At 38.9% G+C, this 17,492-nt stretch overlaps 2 protein-coding genes across 2 annotated transcripts in view; both read right to left on the bottom strand.

Moving 5' to 3' along the window:
- The window catches only part of Slc35a1 (solute carrier family 35 member A1), a 31,498-nt gene extending 27,493 nt beyond the window's left edge, over positions 1-4,005 (bottom strand). The window contains exon 1 of the mRNA XM_008830842.3: positions 3,816-4,005. Within this exon, the coding sequence (XP_008829064.1) occupies positions 3,816-3,831 (16 nt within the window). The 5' untranslated portion in view covers positions 3,832-4,005. The remainder of the gene's footprint in view (positions 1-3,815) is intronic.
- A 6,450-nt stretch (positions 4,006-10,455) lies between these two features.
- The window catches only part of Cfap206 (cilia and flagella associated protein 206), a 51,494-nt gene continuing 44,457 nt past the window's right edge, over positions 10,456-17,492 (bottom strand). The window contains exons 13-14 of the mRNA XM_017797566.2: positions 13,970-14,113; positions 10,456-10,835 (exon numbers count right to left, since the gene is read on the bottom strand). Coding sequence (XP_017653055.1) covers positions 10,605-10,835; positions 13,970-14,113 — 375 coding nt within the window. The 3' untranslated portion in view covers positions 10,456-10,604. The remainder of the gene's footprint in view (positions 10,836-13,969; positions 14,114-17,492) is intronic.

The following is a 17,492-nucleotide window of genomic DNA, read 5'->3' as shown; positions in this document are numbered from 1 at the left end:
GTATATTATTTATACAAAGTATATATTTAAATTGTATTTATTATTTTTATGTGTATGCATGTATTGCCTGCATGTAGGTAAGTGCATCCATGTCGTGCAACACCCACAGAGGACAGAACAGGCTGTTGGAGCCCCTGGAACTGGAGTTACGAACAGTTGTTATGTAGGGACTGGGATTTGAACCCGGGTCTTCTGCAAAAACTGTCAGTGTTCTTAATGGCTGAGCCATCTCTCCAGCCCTACAAAGTATATATTTTAACCGAATTCAACAAATTAGACTAAAAGAGGCTTAAAATGTACTCCAATATTTAACAAGGAACTACAACCTTATTTTCTCTAGATAGAAGTACCCAAAGATTTTAGTTAATTCTTCTTATTCAAATTATATAAGGCATCACTCTAATAACAACAATACTCATGATATTTTATAGTTTACTGATGTTCCTTGATTAAATGAGCATCTAAGTTGTCCTACATAGTACAATTATACTGGGATAAAAATAATTAGGCAATATCTATGTTTTACTAAGGAAATGGCCAATACTACAATAACTCCTTCTAGACTCCTATTTCTACTTCAAGGCCTTCAAGGCCTATAAAATTCAAATTTCCTAACAGGCTTGATATCTTGTTTCTATTAATGTTATTAATGTTTGTTATGTAAATGAGGACATTCTTATTAGAAGACAATTTAAAGAATACTGTATTGCTGCATAATTTTTTCTATGTTTCATTTATTTTCAAACTAATCTGGTATGATGCCAGTATAATAAAACAGACGAAGCCATTATGCACAGATAAAAACTACTAGAGTTAGAGCTAGCCCCTCCATGAGGTTATAGCTATAAGGTCTAACTGATCCAAAGAAAAAACAAACATTAGAAAACAATAGATTTGTTTAAATATTCCAAATATAAATAAAATTTTTCATAGAGTACAGATAACTGTAAATACAGGGGGAAACATAGTCAATCTCATTTTTATTTTAATGTTTGTTACTTTAATCTGTTAAATTCACTCCATTAGGCTATGTAATGCTCTTGGTTATTTTAAGTATAATCATCTATTATATATCACATACAAATGTTATGTCAGAGGACAAAAGAAAAGAAAAGTAAGATCTGGATCATGCTGGCTAATAGTTTTGATATGATCTAGGAGTTTCTTTCTTGTTGGCTCTACCAGCTAGCTATTCCTCTCTCCTGATTACTGCTATCTTTCCTAAAACTGAGCCTCACCTACATCAGATTCTAGGCATGAGTCTTCCTAAAATAACCTGGGAATAAATAATGTGTGGCCTTGCATGCACAAAATGTGATGCTGGTCAACAGGGGGGAATTGTGAAAGACGTTCACAGAAAGAATTCAGCATCCTGAGCTGAATTTCCTGCAAGGCTGACCAACTGATAAACACATCATGACTGTGGAGAGTTTGGAATGTTGCAGATCCAGGGTCTAGTCACAAATTATCTGGGAACATCTTTAACCCCATAAATATCCACACCTTGCCTGCCTCTTTCTAAATTAACATTCTTGTAATTAATAAAATGTATTAACTTAGCAGACCACCAGGTCTCACCAATCAAAAAGCCAAGACTATCATCAGATAGCATCTGACACCCTGTTTTGCAATAACCTGTCTACTGAATGTATCCACCAGTGTATTTGAAAAGTGTCTTGATTTATGACTTCTCTTTGTTCTGTTACTATAAAAGCGTGATGTAACTGTTACCATGCTGGAACATGGAATTTGGGGTAACCTGACTCTGTGTTCCCTGACCATGGTCACTCATATTTGACTCCTTAATAAACGAGAGAGAGAGAGAGAGAGAGAGAGAGAGAGAGAGAGAATAAGTTGTGAACTGTAGGCAACATTTGAAAATTATGTCAAAAAATATGATGAAAGAAATAAATATGGCCTATAAAGGTCTACCCTTCCTCCCCAAAAGGGCCAAGAATCAAATAAGCAATGTTTTTGTAAAAAGAAGTTAAGAGGCTACTACAATACTTCCTTTGTTCTAAAACTTTCCTATGTAAGAGTTTATGACTCTAAAGCTACACAGCAATAATATTTAAACAGTCAATACTGGAGAAAACAAACATATGTACAGTCCCACATGTTTATAGGGCCTCTCAGAATGGCTTTCCACTTCTATAGGAAGTGTTGGAAAAACTTTAAATTCCACCTCATGACACATGGAAATTATACTAAATTCAAATTTCTGTGTCCATAAATGAAGTTTTATTGAAAAAGTCATACTCATTTGTCTAAATTATTCTGACTATATTTTTCCCTACTATTGCAAATTTCAATAGTTATGCCAGAGACAGCTCTCTACAGAAAGCTTGCCCATTGTGAAATTATCAATACTTTAATAAGTTAGGACTACAAATTCAGATCTGCTTTATTTTGGTTATTATATAGGCTTCTGAGTCCAAAAATAATGGCAAATGATTTAATACTATAGTATTTATTCCATTCAACCATACTCTGACCTATATTAGATCATCAATTTTGAAAAAATACCTATGTGTATTATAGGGGAATGTAATTCTTGAAAATAATTATTGATCAAAGTAGAAAAGTAAATTTAAATACTTATAGGACTTTGGTATATAATACTTTTTTAATATTTTACTTTATTGCTTGCATGTAGGCAAGTGCACTCCTGTCTTGCAATGCTCACGGAGGACAGAAGAGCCATCTCTCCAGCCCCGGTAATACCACTTTTAAAGCGTATTTCAACCTTAAAAAGTGTTTATAACCATGGCTTTCATTGACAGGTCAGTGTACCTGACAGGTCAGTTTAAGTTCCCATTAGCTCCCACAGTATTAGTTTCTGGATAGGAAAAGTCCCCAAAACACTGTCTGAAGTTACTTTTTCAGTTAAATTTTTGGAGCTATCATTTGTTCGTCCTGAAAGCTTGGACATTCAGGAAGCAGCGCCTAAATTCTGAGACTCTTAGGAAGGTGTGGAAATAACACAACCAAATGTAACAAAGTATGCACTGGCAGTAAGCTTGAATCTATACAACTGTTTTAGGTAATGATTTGCCTTTTGCAATTTTTGTGTTCATTTATCATTAATCTTTACTATCCCCATTTTATGTGCTAACCAAACAGCTTCTTTGCCCATTACTTCCTGGTTTGCTACAGAAAAGACTCTCAAGGTAGGCTTAATTGAAATGGGATAATGCGAAAGGTAAGCATAAGCAACCACAGACAACGCCCCTGGCCGCTTGATGTTAAATGTAGATTCCTCAAGGCAAATAATCTGACACCCACGCAAAAGGATATTCTTTAATATTTGTTCGACATTTATTTAAACGGGAAAACCAAGTGTTCTATGGGAAAAGGGTGAAGAAAAAATACCGATGTCGTCGCCCGCCAAGGTGGCTCATGCCAGTAACCCCAGCGACAGGGACCCAGGCAGGAAGATCACGGCTACAGAATGAGACCCTGTAGTCACAGAGTGCGGTCAAAAACTACCGCCGCCTTCCGACCTCTCCAAGACACAGCTCTAGGAGAGCTCCAGCTTACGTAAACCTCTCCCAGGCACAGGTGCCAAGGGGTCCGCGCTGGAAGTGGCAGCCCCCGTTAACCCTAGGGGAACATGCACCCCGAGGTGGACCCGCTCTCAGCCCACTTCCCAGCTCCCATCCTCACGCGGGCTTCGGGTCCTCGGTACCGCAGCGCCAGCACCGGCTCCCTCCGGCAGACCTGCAGTCCGGCCGGGCCGCTGCCCGCCCGCAGGGCTCACGGGGGACTCGCACCCACCAGGCCCTGCCGCCCGCCGCCCCCAGCCTGGGCCTCACCTCTCGCCTGAGCCATGGCGTCGCGCGGTCCGCAGAGCTGTCGGGGAGGTCCGCCCTGCGGCCATAGAGACGCGGCGGCCTAGAGCGCCCCCGCCGCCCACGGAAGACGGCGAGAGCCCCAGCGGTTCGCCGGACCAAGAGTCCCGCTGCTGTGGCCGCCCGTGAGCTCTGAGTGACAGTCCAGGGAGCTCCGACCGAGGGGTGGTTCTGGAAGCCGCAGCTTCCGGGCGGCCCAGGAAGCCGAGTCCAGCCGGCCTAGCGTTTCCTTCTGGGAACCGCAGGCCTTTCAGACGGGATTAGGGGGCAAAGGAGGATTTGAAATTGCACTTGGTGATTTCTTGGTGTGAAAGATGTTCGAGAAGCTCTGAGAACTCGAACTTTCGTAATTCCACCTCGGTCACTGCCTTCCGTTATTTTTTGGATACAGTTATGATTTATATTATATACTGCTCATAATCTTGTGTCTCTTCTCTTTATCATCTGTACTGTCATTCAATGTATCTGTCTAGCCAGGCAAAGTAACTCTAATTATATAATCTTCGGACAACAGAAGGCCCATCGGAAATATTAATGTATCAAAACGCACTTCAACCACTATAATCACTGCTTTGACTAGAGGATGTTAATTGACATAAATGGTATTGGAAAATAATTCCATGGTGAAATGAATGTTTAAATATCTGTACTGGGAACTGGAGAGATGGCTAAGCGCTGGCTGCTCTTGCAGTAGACACAGGTTCCATTTCCACCACTCGGTCCACAAGGCCACTAACAACCATCCATAACTCCCGTTGCCAGGGAATTGAAAGGCCTCTCTCACCTCTGCAGACATTGCACTCAAGGGTGCACTTAAAAAACATGCCAACAGGGGCTGCCAACAGGGGCTGGAGAGATGGCTCAGCGGTTAAGAGCACTGACTGCTCTTAAGGAGGATCCAGGTTGGATTCCCAGCACCCACAGGTCAGCTACAAAGCTACAAACTGTCCTTAACTATAGTTCCAGGGGATCCGGCGCCCTCTTCTGACCTCCGTGGCAATTGCACGACACCAGTGCACTCACGTACATGTAGGCAATACACTCAAACACATAAAATAAAAATCATATTTAAAAAACATGCAGACAAAACACTCAAACACATAAAATAAAGCAATTTTTAATGTAATAAAAATATCTGTATTGACATAAGGGTGGTGGCACATGCTTGAAATCCCAGCACTTGGGAGGCTAGAGCAAGAGGATCCTGAGTTTCAGGGCCAGTCTGGTCTACACAGTGAAACCCTATGTCAAACATACAAAAATATATATGTATTGCTTTAAAAATACTATGGAAATAACATCAACCCCTACAGGAAACAGGGATACAAGATTCTGAAAGATTCAGTTGCCTATACCTTTGGTAGCATGATCTCTCCCCAAAATTGTCTCTGGACAGTTGCGGGACAGATGTCACATGCTATTCTGTAGATATTAGATGTCTGTATAAATTTAAATCTCATCTCCACATTACTGGAAAAGTTTAATTCTTTATCATCATATATTAATATGATACAAAAGGTGCCCCAGATGTGACTTTTTTTTCTTTCTTAAGGTGGTAGTACTCACACCTACTGAGCAAACTCTCTAGCACTGAGCCCTAAAGTTGATAATGTTTCATTGATCTCATTTTGGAACAGATTTAAAATTCAAGTACTGAGTTTTCTGTTTAACTGTATGCACAAATACATATACAGTAAGCAGCTGAATAATACCACAATTATGAACTGTACCAATTTCAGGAACAGGTGATTAGCATCCCTGAGAACATTTACAGCCAGGTAACCTGAATTCAATCCCTGGGACTCTCAGAAAAGGTGAAAAGAGATAACCAACTCCACAAAAGCTATCCTCTGACCTTCACACAATGTTCATGCACACACATACACACACACACAATAAATGAGATGGCTCAGTGGTTAAGAGCACTGGCTGCTCTTGTAGAAGACCCAGGCTTGGTTCCCAGCACCCACATGATGGCTAACAACCATTGGTAACTCCAGTTTCAGGGGATCTGACACTCTTCCGGCCTTCATGAGCAATGCATGCATTGGTACACTTACATATGTGCAAGCAAAACACTTATCTGCATTAAAGAAATATTTTAATTATATATGGAAACACGGTAAAATTTTAACATTTAATAATCCTCATGACGGCTAATGAGGTGGATGCTTTTATTATCCAATTTCATACTTAAACACAACAGCAAAGAGTAACAGGAGTAAGTAGTAGAGCTCTGTTTTATTGCATGAGAACAGAAATTGCTGCTCCTCCTGTTGGCTCTTCTTTACCTCATTGCACCTCCATTCCTATAGGGTTGTCTTTACAAATTAGCTTTGCTCATTCTAAATTCTTATCACTAATTGCTATCAATGTAATCCTTTCTATTCAAATGTCCACTGTAACATTGACAGGATGATCTTTTTGACCAACTGGGAAGTTCCTCTTTCTAATTACCCCTGGTGTCCTAGGGAAAACACCCTAAGTTCATACTCTGATTATTTTCCCATCTTCTTCATAAAATGTAATGTGTTATAGATCCTTTCTTTCATAAACGTTTACCTTGACTATTAAAATAATCATTACTCTACTTCGTTTTCTCCTTATTTTTTTTTAAATTCATTCATCTAAGCTGGGTGTGGAGGCAGAGGCAGTTGGATCTCTGTGAGTTTGAGGCCAGCCTGGTCTACATAGAGAGTTCCAGGCCAGCTGGAGCTACAGGGAGACCCTGTCTTAAATATACCCCCCCCAAAAGGGGGGACCTAAAATACTTCAAATTTCAAAAAAGCCACAATGTAGCAGAATATAAACAAAACCTAATTATGTACCTGTTTAAGTGCTATAATAAAAGCATTAATAAAATACAGTGGATAAAATAAAGGGCTAGTGAGACAGCTCAGTGGTTTATTACCTAGGGAATAGAGAAGGATCTTGGCAGGTTTTAGGCAAAAGAGTTGGTTGTGGAGAGGGTGAGGTCAGATGTGATCAAATTTACATGTTAGAAAACTTATCCTGATGTGTCTTTTTTTTTTTTTTTTTTTTTTTTTTGAAGCAGGGTTTCCCTGTAGCTCCAGCTGTCCTGGAACTCACTATGTAGACCAGGTTGGCCTTGAACTCACAGAGATCCGCCTGGCTCTGCCTCCAGAGTGCTGGGATTAAAGGCGTGAGCCACCACACCTGGCTCTGATGTATCATTTAAAACCTGAGGCAGCAGGGCCCCCAAGCAATAGGAAAAAATCCTAAGCAGGGGTAGCAAGACTAGGCAGACATCTGAGACTGCTCAAGCCAAAGTAACAGGGCTTTCTAACTAGTTAAACGTTCAGGCTGTGGGGAAAACACCATTAAAAAGTTTTAAGGGCCACTTGGGAAGTGGAGTCAGAAGGAAGAGGTCTTCAAGGAAGACGTTTGTTTCAACTATGTGTGCTTGTATGTGTGAGCATGCATGTGTGCATGCTTTGCCATGGTGACAGACTTTCTAATCAGTTTCAACAAGGAAATGAGTGAATATAATAGAAACATAGATGCCATCTCCCAGGCAGGGGAAGGAGGCCTAAGTTCTCCCCCTCTTTGATGAAGAAGAAACAGGACCAGAAGGAAACAGTCAAGCTCCCATCATCCAGCTGGGTGTCCTGGCCCCCTCACTCATGGAAGTCTAGCAGAGCAGCTGAGGAGATAGCAGTCCAGGGGACACCACGGGCTGAGGATTATGCAAACCGGACTTCATCGTGGACAAATGAAGTTATTCAACAACTGCTTAGTGTCCTCTGAGCTCCAGGAGTTGGCAAAGCTGATGAAGAAAGCAGTGAATAAACAACTAATTGCACTGTTTCAGCCTAAGCCTGAGGCTGCTGAAGATCACGCCCAGCAGGTTCGTGTGGTTCAGCATTCTGTCACCCAAAGCCAAGTTACGCTTACTCAGTAAGGGCTTACACCTCAGCTTTGTTGAGCCTCCACAGATCCAACATTAATATGGGCAAGAAGAAGTTTTTAATATATACTAATGAATAGCCAGTGACACATTTGTTCACAGAAGTAAGCAAAGAGGGAGAAACATGTTTGGCAAAGAAAATTATTTCAGTCTGTGACTTGATAAAATGAGGGTGAGCATCAGGCATAGTTCAGCACATGGATGGAAATCTTCAGACTAATGAGATGTGGATAGACAGTGGGAAAGGATATGTTTGCCATTGGATCTACCTTCCTTCATTCTGATACTTCGATACTTACCAAGTGACTTAATTTATCTTTTAAATTATTTATATATGTGTGATGTGTGTGTATGCCTGTGTACATGTGAGTGCAGGTGCCCACAGAAGTCAGAGGAAGGTGTCAGATACCTTGGAGCTGGAGCTACAGGTGGTTGTAAGCTGCCTGACATAGGTGCTAAGAACCAAACTCAAATCACATGCAAGAACAGCACTAGCTCTTAACTGCTAAACCATCTATCTCTCCAGCTCCTCAAGTGACTTTCATACTAAAAGTTTGGCTTTTCAATTAATTCGGAATTTTTATTCATTAGGCCATTCTAACTCTAGCTCTAAAGTAATCCCAAATGGTGGCTTATGTTTATGAATTTGAATGAGGGTTAACTGAAAAGTAAAAATCACAATCCTGAATTCTTACAGTTTAATACATTCAATAGTGACCCAACCCCAGGCCTTGTGTTAACAGACAGCCAGACTATCTTTAACATCATTTTTAACCTGCAGGTATGAAAATCATGACAATTTATAAGCAGGTCTGTTTGCTGTTCACCCTTATATAATATCTGTGGAAAATAGATTCCAAGATATATTCATGTCATAAATAACATTTAACCGACACAGAAAGCAAATTACACCATTGCATTCATTTAAAAAAAAAAAAAAGTCACCTCTCTTCCTATTGGCTTTACTAAAGCTTGCTGAAGGCATGTATTGCAGGGAGATAGCAAGTAGCAACTGCCTACCCCAGACTGTCTCTCTGCCACTTTCTGTATCTTCCTTGTTCAGTTACCAAAATAACTGCAACCCCATCTAGGTGCACAGACATTGTGCTAGGGTACTTTGCGAGTCAACTTTTATGAGTTAAATATTTTGTTGTTGTCGTTTTAATATTTTATTATTTTTATGTGTATGTGTGTTGCCTGCATGTACGTAAGTGCACCCGTGTCATGCAATGCACAAGGAGGACAGAATAGGCTGTTGGATCCCCTGGGACTGGAGTTACGAACAGTTGTCAGCTGCCATGTGGGTGCTGGGATTTGAAACCAGATCTTCTGCAAGAACAGTCAGTGTTCTTAACCACTGAGCCATCTCTCCAGCCCCCTGTTGTTTTTTTTAAAAAACTTTATTGAGAATTTCATACATGTATATAAGGTGTTTTGATCAAATCCATGCCCACTCCCTCCCCTCCAACACCTCCAACATCTCCCCATCACTTTTTTCTGGCAACTTCATCTTCCTTCCTTCCTTCCTTCCTTCCTTCCTTCCTTCCTTCCTCCCTCCATCCCTTCCTTTTTATGGGGCTCTTTGCTATTCTAACATTCCCCCCCTCTGAAGAGGTAACCCAAAAATCTTTTAGGGATTAGATACAAGCTCCCAAATACTTTTGACATTTTTGGCCTTTGGAACAGAGTATGTTGCTAAGAGGCATAAGGACATTTTGACTTTTAGCCAAGAAACTGGCTACTTAGTCTTTTTACTCTAACTGCCTAGTCAATTCCTATGTCCTATTCTTATCATACCATCCTCTGAAGAGGTTACCCAAATGGCCTATAGGGGAATAGGGACACCTGTGGGGCAGGATCCAGGCACTCTCGGGCAGGGTCCCCTGAGTTCTCAGCCGCTATGCCAGAGGGAGGCTGGAACAGGCACTCTGGCGATCTGCTGAGATCTCAGCTTTATCTTACCAAACAGCCATGAGTTAAATTTCATAAGAAAAAAAAATCTGTGCAGAAAAAAATGTGCTAAATATAAATGATCCCCCTTCTCCAACTGCTAGTGCAAGCTTAGCAGACCATCTGGGAACTTTCTTATCCATGAATTGGTACTAGAGGTATATAAAACAGTAATGAAACTACACCTCTAACATGCAGCTATCAGTAATCCACAGGGACCCTAAACACAACTGCTTATGGGCCAAAAAAGGCTGAGGAGTCTGGAGTGGAAGAGGTGCAGGCTTTGGATTAGACCACAAAGAACTAGAAGGGGCAGAGCTCTAGCGCCAGCCAGTGTTACCAAATATTCTGATTATTTTTCTCAAGGAGCCTGAAATTGAGATTCTGTATCAAATCTCTGGGTTTTAAAAGGCATCACATGCATGTTGGTGTTAATTGTTCCAAATAGTAAGGTTTATTACATAGCAATGTAATTTGTGTCAGCACTGAATAGCCAGCCAATGAAGCTGAAAGTATTATGATTTAGAATGCTAATGTTTAACATTACATATGATTTTAGGAATAAATGCCCTCTGATTCTAGTGATAATAATTTATAGTATTATTTAAATGACATTATACTTCAATCTTAATGTTGAGAAACTGTTTCTAAAAGGTGAAACAAAATATAAATGAACAGAGAACTTTACTTGTCAATTTTAATAGAATGAGAGATGTGTTACAAAGATACTTTGACATTTTTACAGCAGTCAGATAGAATACAGGGATCTAATAAACGTTCACACAATCAGTGACTGTACCACCCCCACAAAACTAACATTCACAGATGTATCCGCTATACTTCATAACTGATGAAAAACTTTTAAAGTGCCATCTCTAGGTTTCATCAGCTGCTCTAGTCAAGTTTACCTTTACCCCATGAGTGGTTTTGCTTTGTCCCCCTCGAAGACCAGCTATGTAAATCTGGGGCCTGGGTACTCGAGAGCTGCCTTCTTTTATGGACTGTGTGCTAGCATCTTTCAAAGGGTACACCTGTGAGGAATTTTCTCTTCTCATGTGACTAAGATCAGTTTGTACAGAGTGAGTAATTTTCTGGCGCAAATTAGCCTAAGTAGAAAGAGAAAATAGAAATTAACATTTTTCTAAAGAACAAGCAATATAAAATATTATCAGGCTCTTAGTTAACATTTGTCTATCATTTTCCCAATCCACAAATAAATTAAGCATCACATTTATTATTATTATTATGCATATGAATGAATTTGTATATTTATGTGCCGTGATCTGCCTGTATATGTCAGAGGAAGACTTTCTGGAGTTAATTCTCTCCTTCCACGGTGGGTTCCTGAGATCAAACTTAGGTGGTCAGGCTTGTATGGCAAGCCTTTTTACCTGCTAAAGCTATCTTAATGACCACAATGTTGCATTTTTCTCTAAAACTTAGAACACTAAAAAAAAAAATCTAGAACAAAATAGGAAATATCTGTTATGAAGTGGGAAAATATGTGAAACATTGCAAATTAACCTAAAGAGAGACCATACTAGATTTAGAGTTACAGTGAGCCTAATCATGTCTTAAAATGACCTTATAACTACTTTATTATTAAATTTGAAGATTCACAGAACTCAGATTATTTCCACCATACTTGTTTGCTTTTGAAGAGAAAATTTTTAAGTTCATATTGAATTTATAAAATAGGCTTCACTCTAAGTTTTTAATATAGCTGTACTTCCAGCATTGTTCTTCATTTTGTTTACTCAGTGTGGATAACTAGCAAACATGACTTTAAACAGATTACACAGGTCAGTAAGCGTGGAGGACAAGGACTGGAAGATCTAACTCTGTGAGTGGTCTAGGGCTTGGCTAACATGTGTGAGGCCCTGATTTGATCCCCACAACACACACGCACACAGACACACACACACACACACACACACACACACACACACACACACACAGGAGAGCCTAAAGGCTAACATGATTCTGGGAAAAGAGTAAGAAAATAACTTGGAGAGCACTAGAGCATATTAGGGAATGAGGAAATAAGGAAATACCTATAATAGTCTAGAGTTTGGGTGACTGAGAACACAGAAACCTTCCCTACAAACACCCAGGGTACTGTGTGCATTAGTAAGACTATTACTTCATTATTTTTGTAGGATAACTTTATTATTCCAAGAGACTTGTTACATAAGCAAATATTTTCTGTACTGGGGATAGAACCCAGGGCCCCACAGTATCCTAATTTAGTAGAATTTTTATTTCACTTCTGTTATACCACCGACCTACAGTAATAAAATATTTTTACTGTATCAGTATTAGACCATGAGCCTCTTGCTGAAGAACAAGGCAGGGAGACATAAGTCACCCAGTTCTCTCATTACTGTGAAGAATACCTGACAGAAGTACTGTAAACTGCCTCACAGTCAGTCATATCCAAACATTTGCTGTGAGCCACTTAATGAAAGTCAATGTCTCCAGTGTCTCTCAGTAGACCTGAACCCTCTTTTTTTGTTTGTTTGTTTGTTTTTTGGAGACAGGGTCTCCTTGCTACTCTGTAAACCAGGCTAGCTGGCCCACAAGTTTCTGCCATTTCTTCTGTCTCTACTTCCTAGGATTGCAGATGTTTATGGCACTGCATCCAGCTTTTATGGAAGTTCTAAGGATCTGAACTCAGGTTATCAGGCTTTTGTGGCAAGAATTTTACCAAATGATCTCTCTCCCTATCACCCTTACCTAGTTTTTTCAGTCTGTGTTAGCTTTCTGTTCTCATTGGGTATCTTTATTTACTGCCACACCTGATTTCAGTAGATGATGGATAAAATACATTAAGATGGCTATGACCGAAAAGATCTTTCCTCCTTTTATATTTTTCAGGCATTCTGTCACACCTATGAAAAAAGTAACTAAGAACTTACTTATGCCCCACCTTGTTTTTCAAGAAGAGGCTTGTGATATAATAAATTATACTGATATACTAAAAATTTGTTGTCTAAAATGACAAGATACCGTAAAAAATACAAGCACGTGGATAATTCCACTGAGTTGAACAGGGATGGGAGTTTCAAGGACAAACTTCAAGGCTAGGCATCTGTTATGATTAAGGTGACATGGAATCCACAGGATGAGACAGCATAGTATCTAACAGAATGGGGGCAGGCATGGAGTACACATACATGTAATTTCAACATTCAGGAGGCTAAGGTTAAGGCAAGAGTATGGTGAATTCCGGGTCAGCCTGGGCTACATAGTAAAAACCTATTTCAAAGTGACTCAAGTCATGGTTTTATGTAATATTTGTCAACATCGCTCATATAAAGACTTCTATAATATCTATGATTTGATAGGAAAATGTTAAAAAAAAAAAGTGGGGGGAGGAGGTTTGAAAGGCATGGTGGCACATGTCTTTAATCCCAGCACTTGGGAGGCAGAGCAGGCAGATCTCTGTGAGTTCCAGGCCAGCCTGGTCTCCATAGTGAATCCAGGCCAGCTGTGAATACAGGGAGACCCTGTCTCAAAAAGACCAAAAAAAGAAAAAAAAAGTGGGGGGATTGTTTCTGTTTTGGGCACAAGGGTTTAACTCAGGGCTCTGCGCATACCAGGTTCTATCACTGAGCTATGTAGGCAGCCTTTTAAAAACTATATATGCTTTTTAATCTTTGATATAGATTTTTGTTAAGTCTAGGTTGACCATGAACCCAGCCTGTAGTCCAGGCAGGCCTTAAACTTGTGATCCTCCTACTTTAGATTTCCAAGTAGCTGGGATAACATGCTTTTCTCATCAGACTTGGAGAAAAATTGTTCTTATTTTTTCTTTTTTTGAAGACTCATTTTAATTTATGCATATGTGTCTGTGTCTGTGCACATGTGTGAGGGCCCATGGAGGCCAGAAGAGAGTATTAGATCCCCTGGAGTTGTAGTTACTGGCAGTGCTAAAAACCAAACTCAGATACTCTGTAAGAATAACAACCACTCTTAACCACTGAGTCATTTTTGTAGCTCCTGAAAATGTATTCTTTAAATGATTAGAAGAGTGCCCTATAGACAACCTCCAAGTTTTAAAACTATTGGGTAAGAAAGTAACCTTCAATGTTTAGTAACTGGCTGGTATAATTTCCCTGTTTCTATATCTGGAAAATTATAAATTAGAATAATCATTTTTGTGTTAACTTGCTAACTCTATGGCAACAACATTAAGATTCCCCAACCTATGAATAATTTAGAAAATATTGTTACAAACCAATTTTATAGCTTTTCTTCTTAATTCCCATTCATTCCACTCATATGATCTCACGGTAGTTGGTGGCAGTATATGTGTATCTGTCTGTGTGATATTTTCACATTTTGTAATTGGTTTTATGTAATGTTTATCAACATCTCTCATCTAAAGAAATGGAAGTTTGCAATTAGTACTTGTAAAAAATAAACATTACATACAGATAATTAAAATGATACAGCTAAAACTAGCAAAAGCTAGAAAAAAATTTCTTGAACATGAAATATACTTGTAATACACCAGCAGAGAAAAGTTTGTAGTTAGTAAGGTAAATGTAATTGTATTTCTGCACAAGCTGGCTTCATACCCGATATTGTGAACTTAATGTGGGAAGGATATTTTGGGAGAGGGAAACAGCCATCATTACCAATTTTTCAAATGTCTTTTACTACTTTGAACAATTGTCAGTGTAAGTGGATAACGTTGGAAACAGAAATTTAAATTAACAACTAAATGTTAGATATAAATTGCATCTATTTAAATCTCCTTTAGGATGTATTTTGAATTTGAACTATGTATCTGTAACAGATTATCCAAAGTTTTTGAGGGTTTTGATCTTTATTTGAATATGCTGATTCTTTCTTGAGGACCCTAATATTAAGTACTGGTAATTCCAGATGAAAGAGCACATGATTATGCTGTATTTGTTGTTGGACAAAGTGAAAAGGGAACTCAAGTCAGAGTAAAGAGAGGAGACACTACTCAAATCAAACACAGATAATTACTACCATTGAATATAGGTTATCACTTCTGCCTTAAAAACTTTTCTTACGATATAGTGGAGTAAATAAAAGCATATTGAAAAGATAATTAAAAGTATTATACAATAGAAGTAAAATGGTAAGCAAATAATAAGATAATTGGGACTCTATGGAAGACAGATGGTGAAAACCTATTTCCATAGGTATTAAATAAGCACAAAGGGAAAATTTCTATTAGATGCCCTATGATCACTTGATCAGGAAAGCTGAAGTCTTCCAGCAGGAAAATCTGTAACCACCTATTTGTAATCAGAGTTCTAAATCTCACACTGTATTTTCTTCACCCCTAAAGACTGTAATTGAAGGACTGAAGGACTGATGAGGGAATAACACTAAGTAAAGTTGATTAAGAAAAAGAAAATACAAAGAGAATCCATAGAAGGTGGTTGTGGCAGTTAGTTTTAATGTAAACTTCACAAACTAGAATCACTTGGGAAGGGACTCTCAATGAAGAGCTGTCTAGATCTGGGTTGAACTGTGGGCGTGTCTGTGGGGGATTATGTTGATCACATTAATTGAGGTGGGAAGGCCTGCCCACTGTGGGTGGCACCATTCCCTGAAAGGAGATCCTGAACTACATGGGAGTGGAGAAAGTGAGCTGAGCTCTAGCATTGTGAATGAAAGTTCCAGGAAGAGCCTTCTGACATGGCTTATTAACAGATTACTACTTCAGTACTGTGAAGAGTTTGGAATGTTATAAGTCCAGGGCCCTCTTTAGCCCTCTTAGTAGGTGTTTATTGCCCTCCTCTGTGTATGAGCTAACATCTTTGTGACCATTAATTAGGTAAATCCTTTGGAGTGTACAAACAGACACTATTTCTCACCAACTGAAAAGCTAAGAGTGCCATCAGATAATATCTGAGGCCTACAGGAGAGATGTCCCTGCTTTGCTTTAACTACCTACTTAATGTTTCCACTAATGTATTTGACAAGTGTCTTGATTTATGAATTTCTTTGTTCTGTTACTATAATAACTTTAAGAAACTTCTCTACATTAGAACGTGGACTTTTGGGTAGCCTAAATCTATGTTCTGGAGCCATAGTCTCTTATTTGACTCCAGAATAAGTTATCTCTTATCCCCTCTGAGGTAAAAGTTGTGTTTTTGCATTGACAGGTATGGTGCCAGAATGTGTTGTCCCAAAAATGGGCCATTTTTCACTAAAGGAGTCACATAGATGGGAGTGAGGTACCAGCATTTGGACGCCCTATGCACAAACCCTCCTGGGTGAATTTCGGTAAGTACTTTCTTGTGCTTTCTCACACCTCCCTTGGTTTGACTGAGGTCCCTTTGTTTTTTCTGAGTTTGGTTGCTTACCGATCCTATCTGTTAGATACATTTTTTGTTTCTGGTACTGAGAGTGTTTTGTTTAAAGTATCTAATTTGTTTGTTTGATTTGAAAATATTTTGGTTTCTGACATTCTGTTTGTTTTTTGTTTGCTTTCAGACCTCTAAAGGCATTTTTGTTTTTTTAAGCTTGCTAGCAGCCCCCTACCTCTGTTACCATCCACCCCTCCCATATTTAATGTAAGGAAGTGGGAAATGTCTGGGGAAAAAAAAATCTACAAATAAAGTATTTGGTAGTCCACCTGGTTTTATGCTTGATTAGTGTATTCATTCAACTTGCAAGTATAAAAAGCAATAGGAAAATCTAAGATAAGTTGACTTTATATTACCCTCAGTGGGGAACATTTATTGTCTTTATTTTGTACACTTAGCTAAAGTGTCCTAGGTAATATTTTTTTATCACAAATGGGTAGTTTGCTTTAACTAGAATGTAAAATCATCTAAAATTATAAAATTGTTAATTTACAAAAGTTAGTGAGAACTCCAAAAACTACATGTGAGTTAAAATGAGATATTAAAATAAATTTTAAGCCTAGAGGTTATATCAAAAGTAGAGATAAATTCTGAGAACAACTCCCTATTCTTATCTTTCTATGACCTTGTCTGTTCCTTCTTTTTTTAAAAGATTTTATTTTTATTTCAAGTGTATGAATATTTTGTCTGCACATACGTATGTGCACCCCGTGCATGCCTGGTGCCCACAGAAGACAGAAGAAAGTATCTGATACTCTGAAACTAGAATTACAGACAGTTGTGAGATGTAAGTGGGTGCTAGACACCAAACCCATGCCTCTGCAAGAGCAGCAAGTTCTCTTAACTACTGAGCCATCTCTCCAGCTCTCTCTCTCTCTCTCTCTCTCTCTCTCTCTCTTGTCTTTTTTTTGAGACAGGCAACTCTATAGAAGGAAACAATTATTATGACCTGTTTTAAGATAGCAGGTAGAGAGAAAGGAGATTCCATGCTATATTAAAAATTCCGATTTGTTGAGGCTGGAGAGATGGTTCAGCAGTAGAGAGTACTGACTGCTCTTTCAGGGGTCCCAGCACCTACATGGTAGCTAACAACCTTTTGTGACTCCAGTTCCAGGGGATTCAGACTACCTCTTCTGACCTCTGCGGGCATTGAACAACACAGGTGCACTTGCCTACATGTAGGCAATACACTTATACACATAAAATAAAAATAATAAATAAAATATTTTTAAAATTCTTATTTCTAACAGTCTGATCTCTTGTTTCTATCACAGTTAGTAACATACTGCATGAAAAAACACAATACTATTAAAAGAAAATTTAAAGGAATACTATATTGTCATTAAATTTCTTCTATAATATGGCTTTCCATTTATTTCTTCAACTGAATCTGGTTTATAATAGCAA

The sequence above is a fragment of the Nannospalax galili genome, unplaced genomic scaffold, assembly GCF_000622305.1.
Source record: "Nannospalax galili isolate Female #2095 unplaced genomic scaffold, S.galili_v1.0 scaffold1395, whole genome shotgun sequence".
Taxonomy (NCBI): domain Eukaryota; kingdom Metazoa; phylum Chordata; class Mammalia; order Rodentia; family Spalacidae; genus Nannospalax; species Nannospalax galili.
Note: the sequence above shows the minus strand (reverse complement) of the source record. Positions and strands in the feature narration are given on the sequence as shown.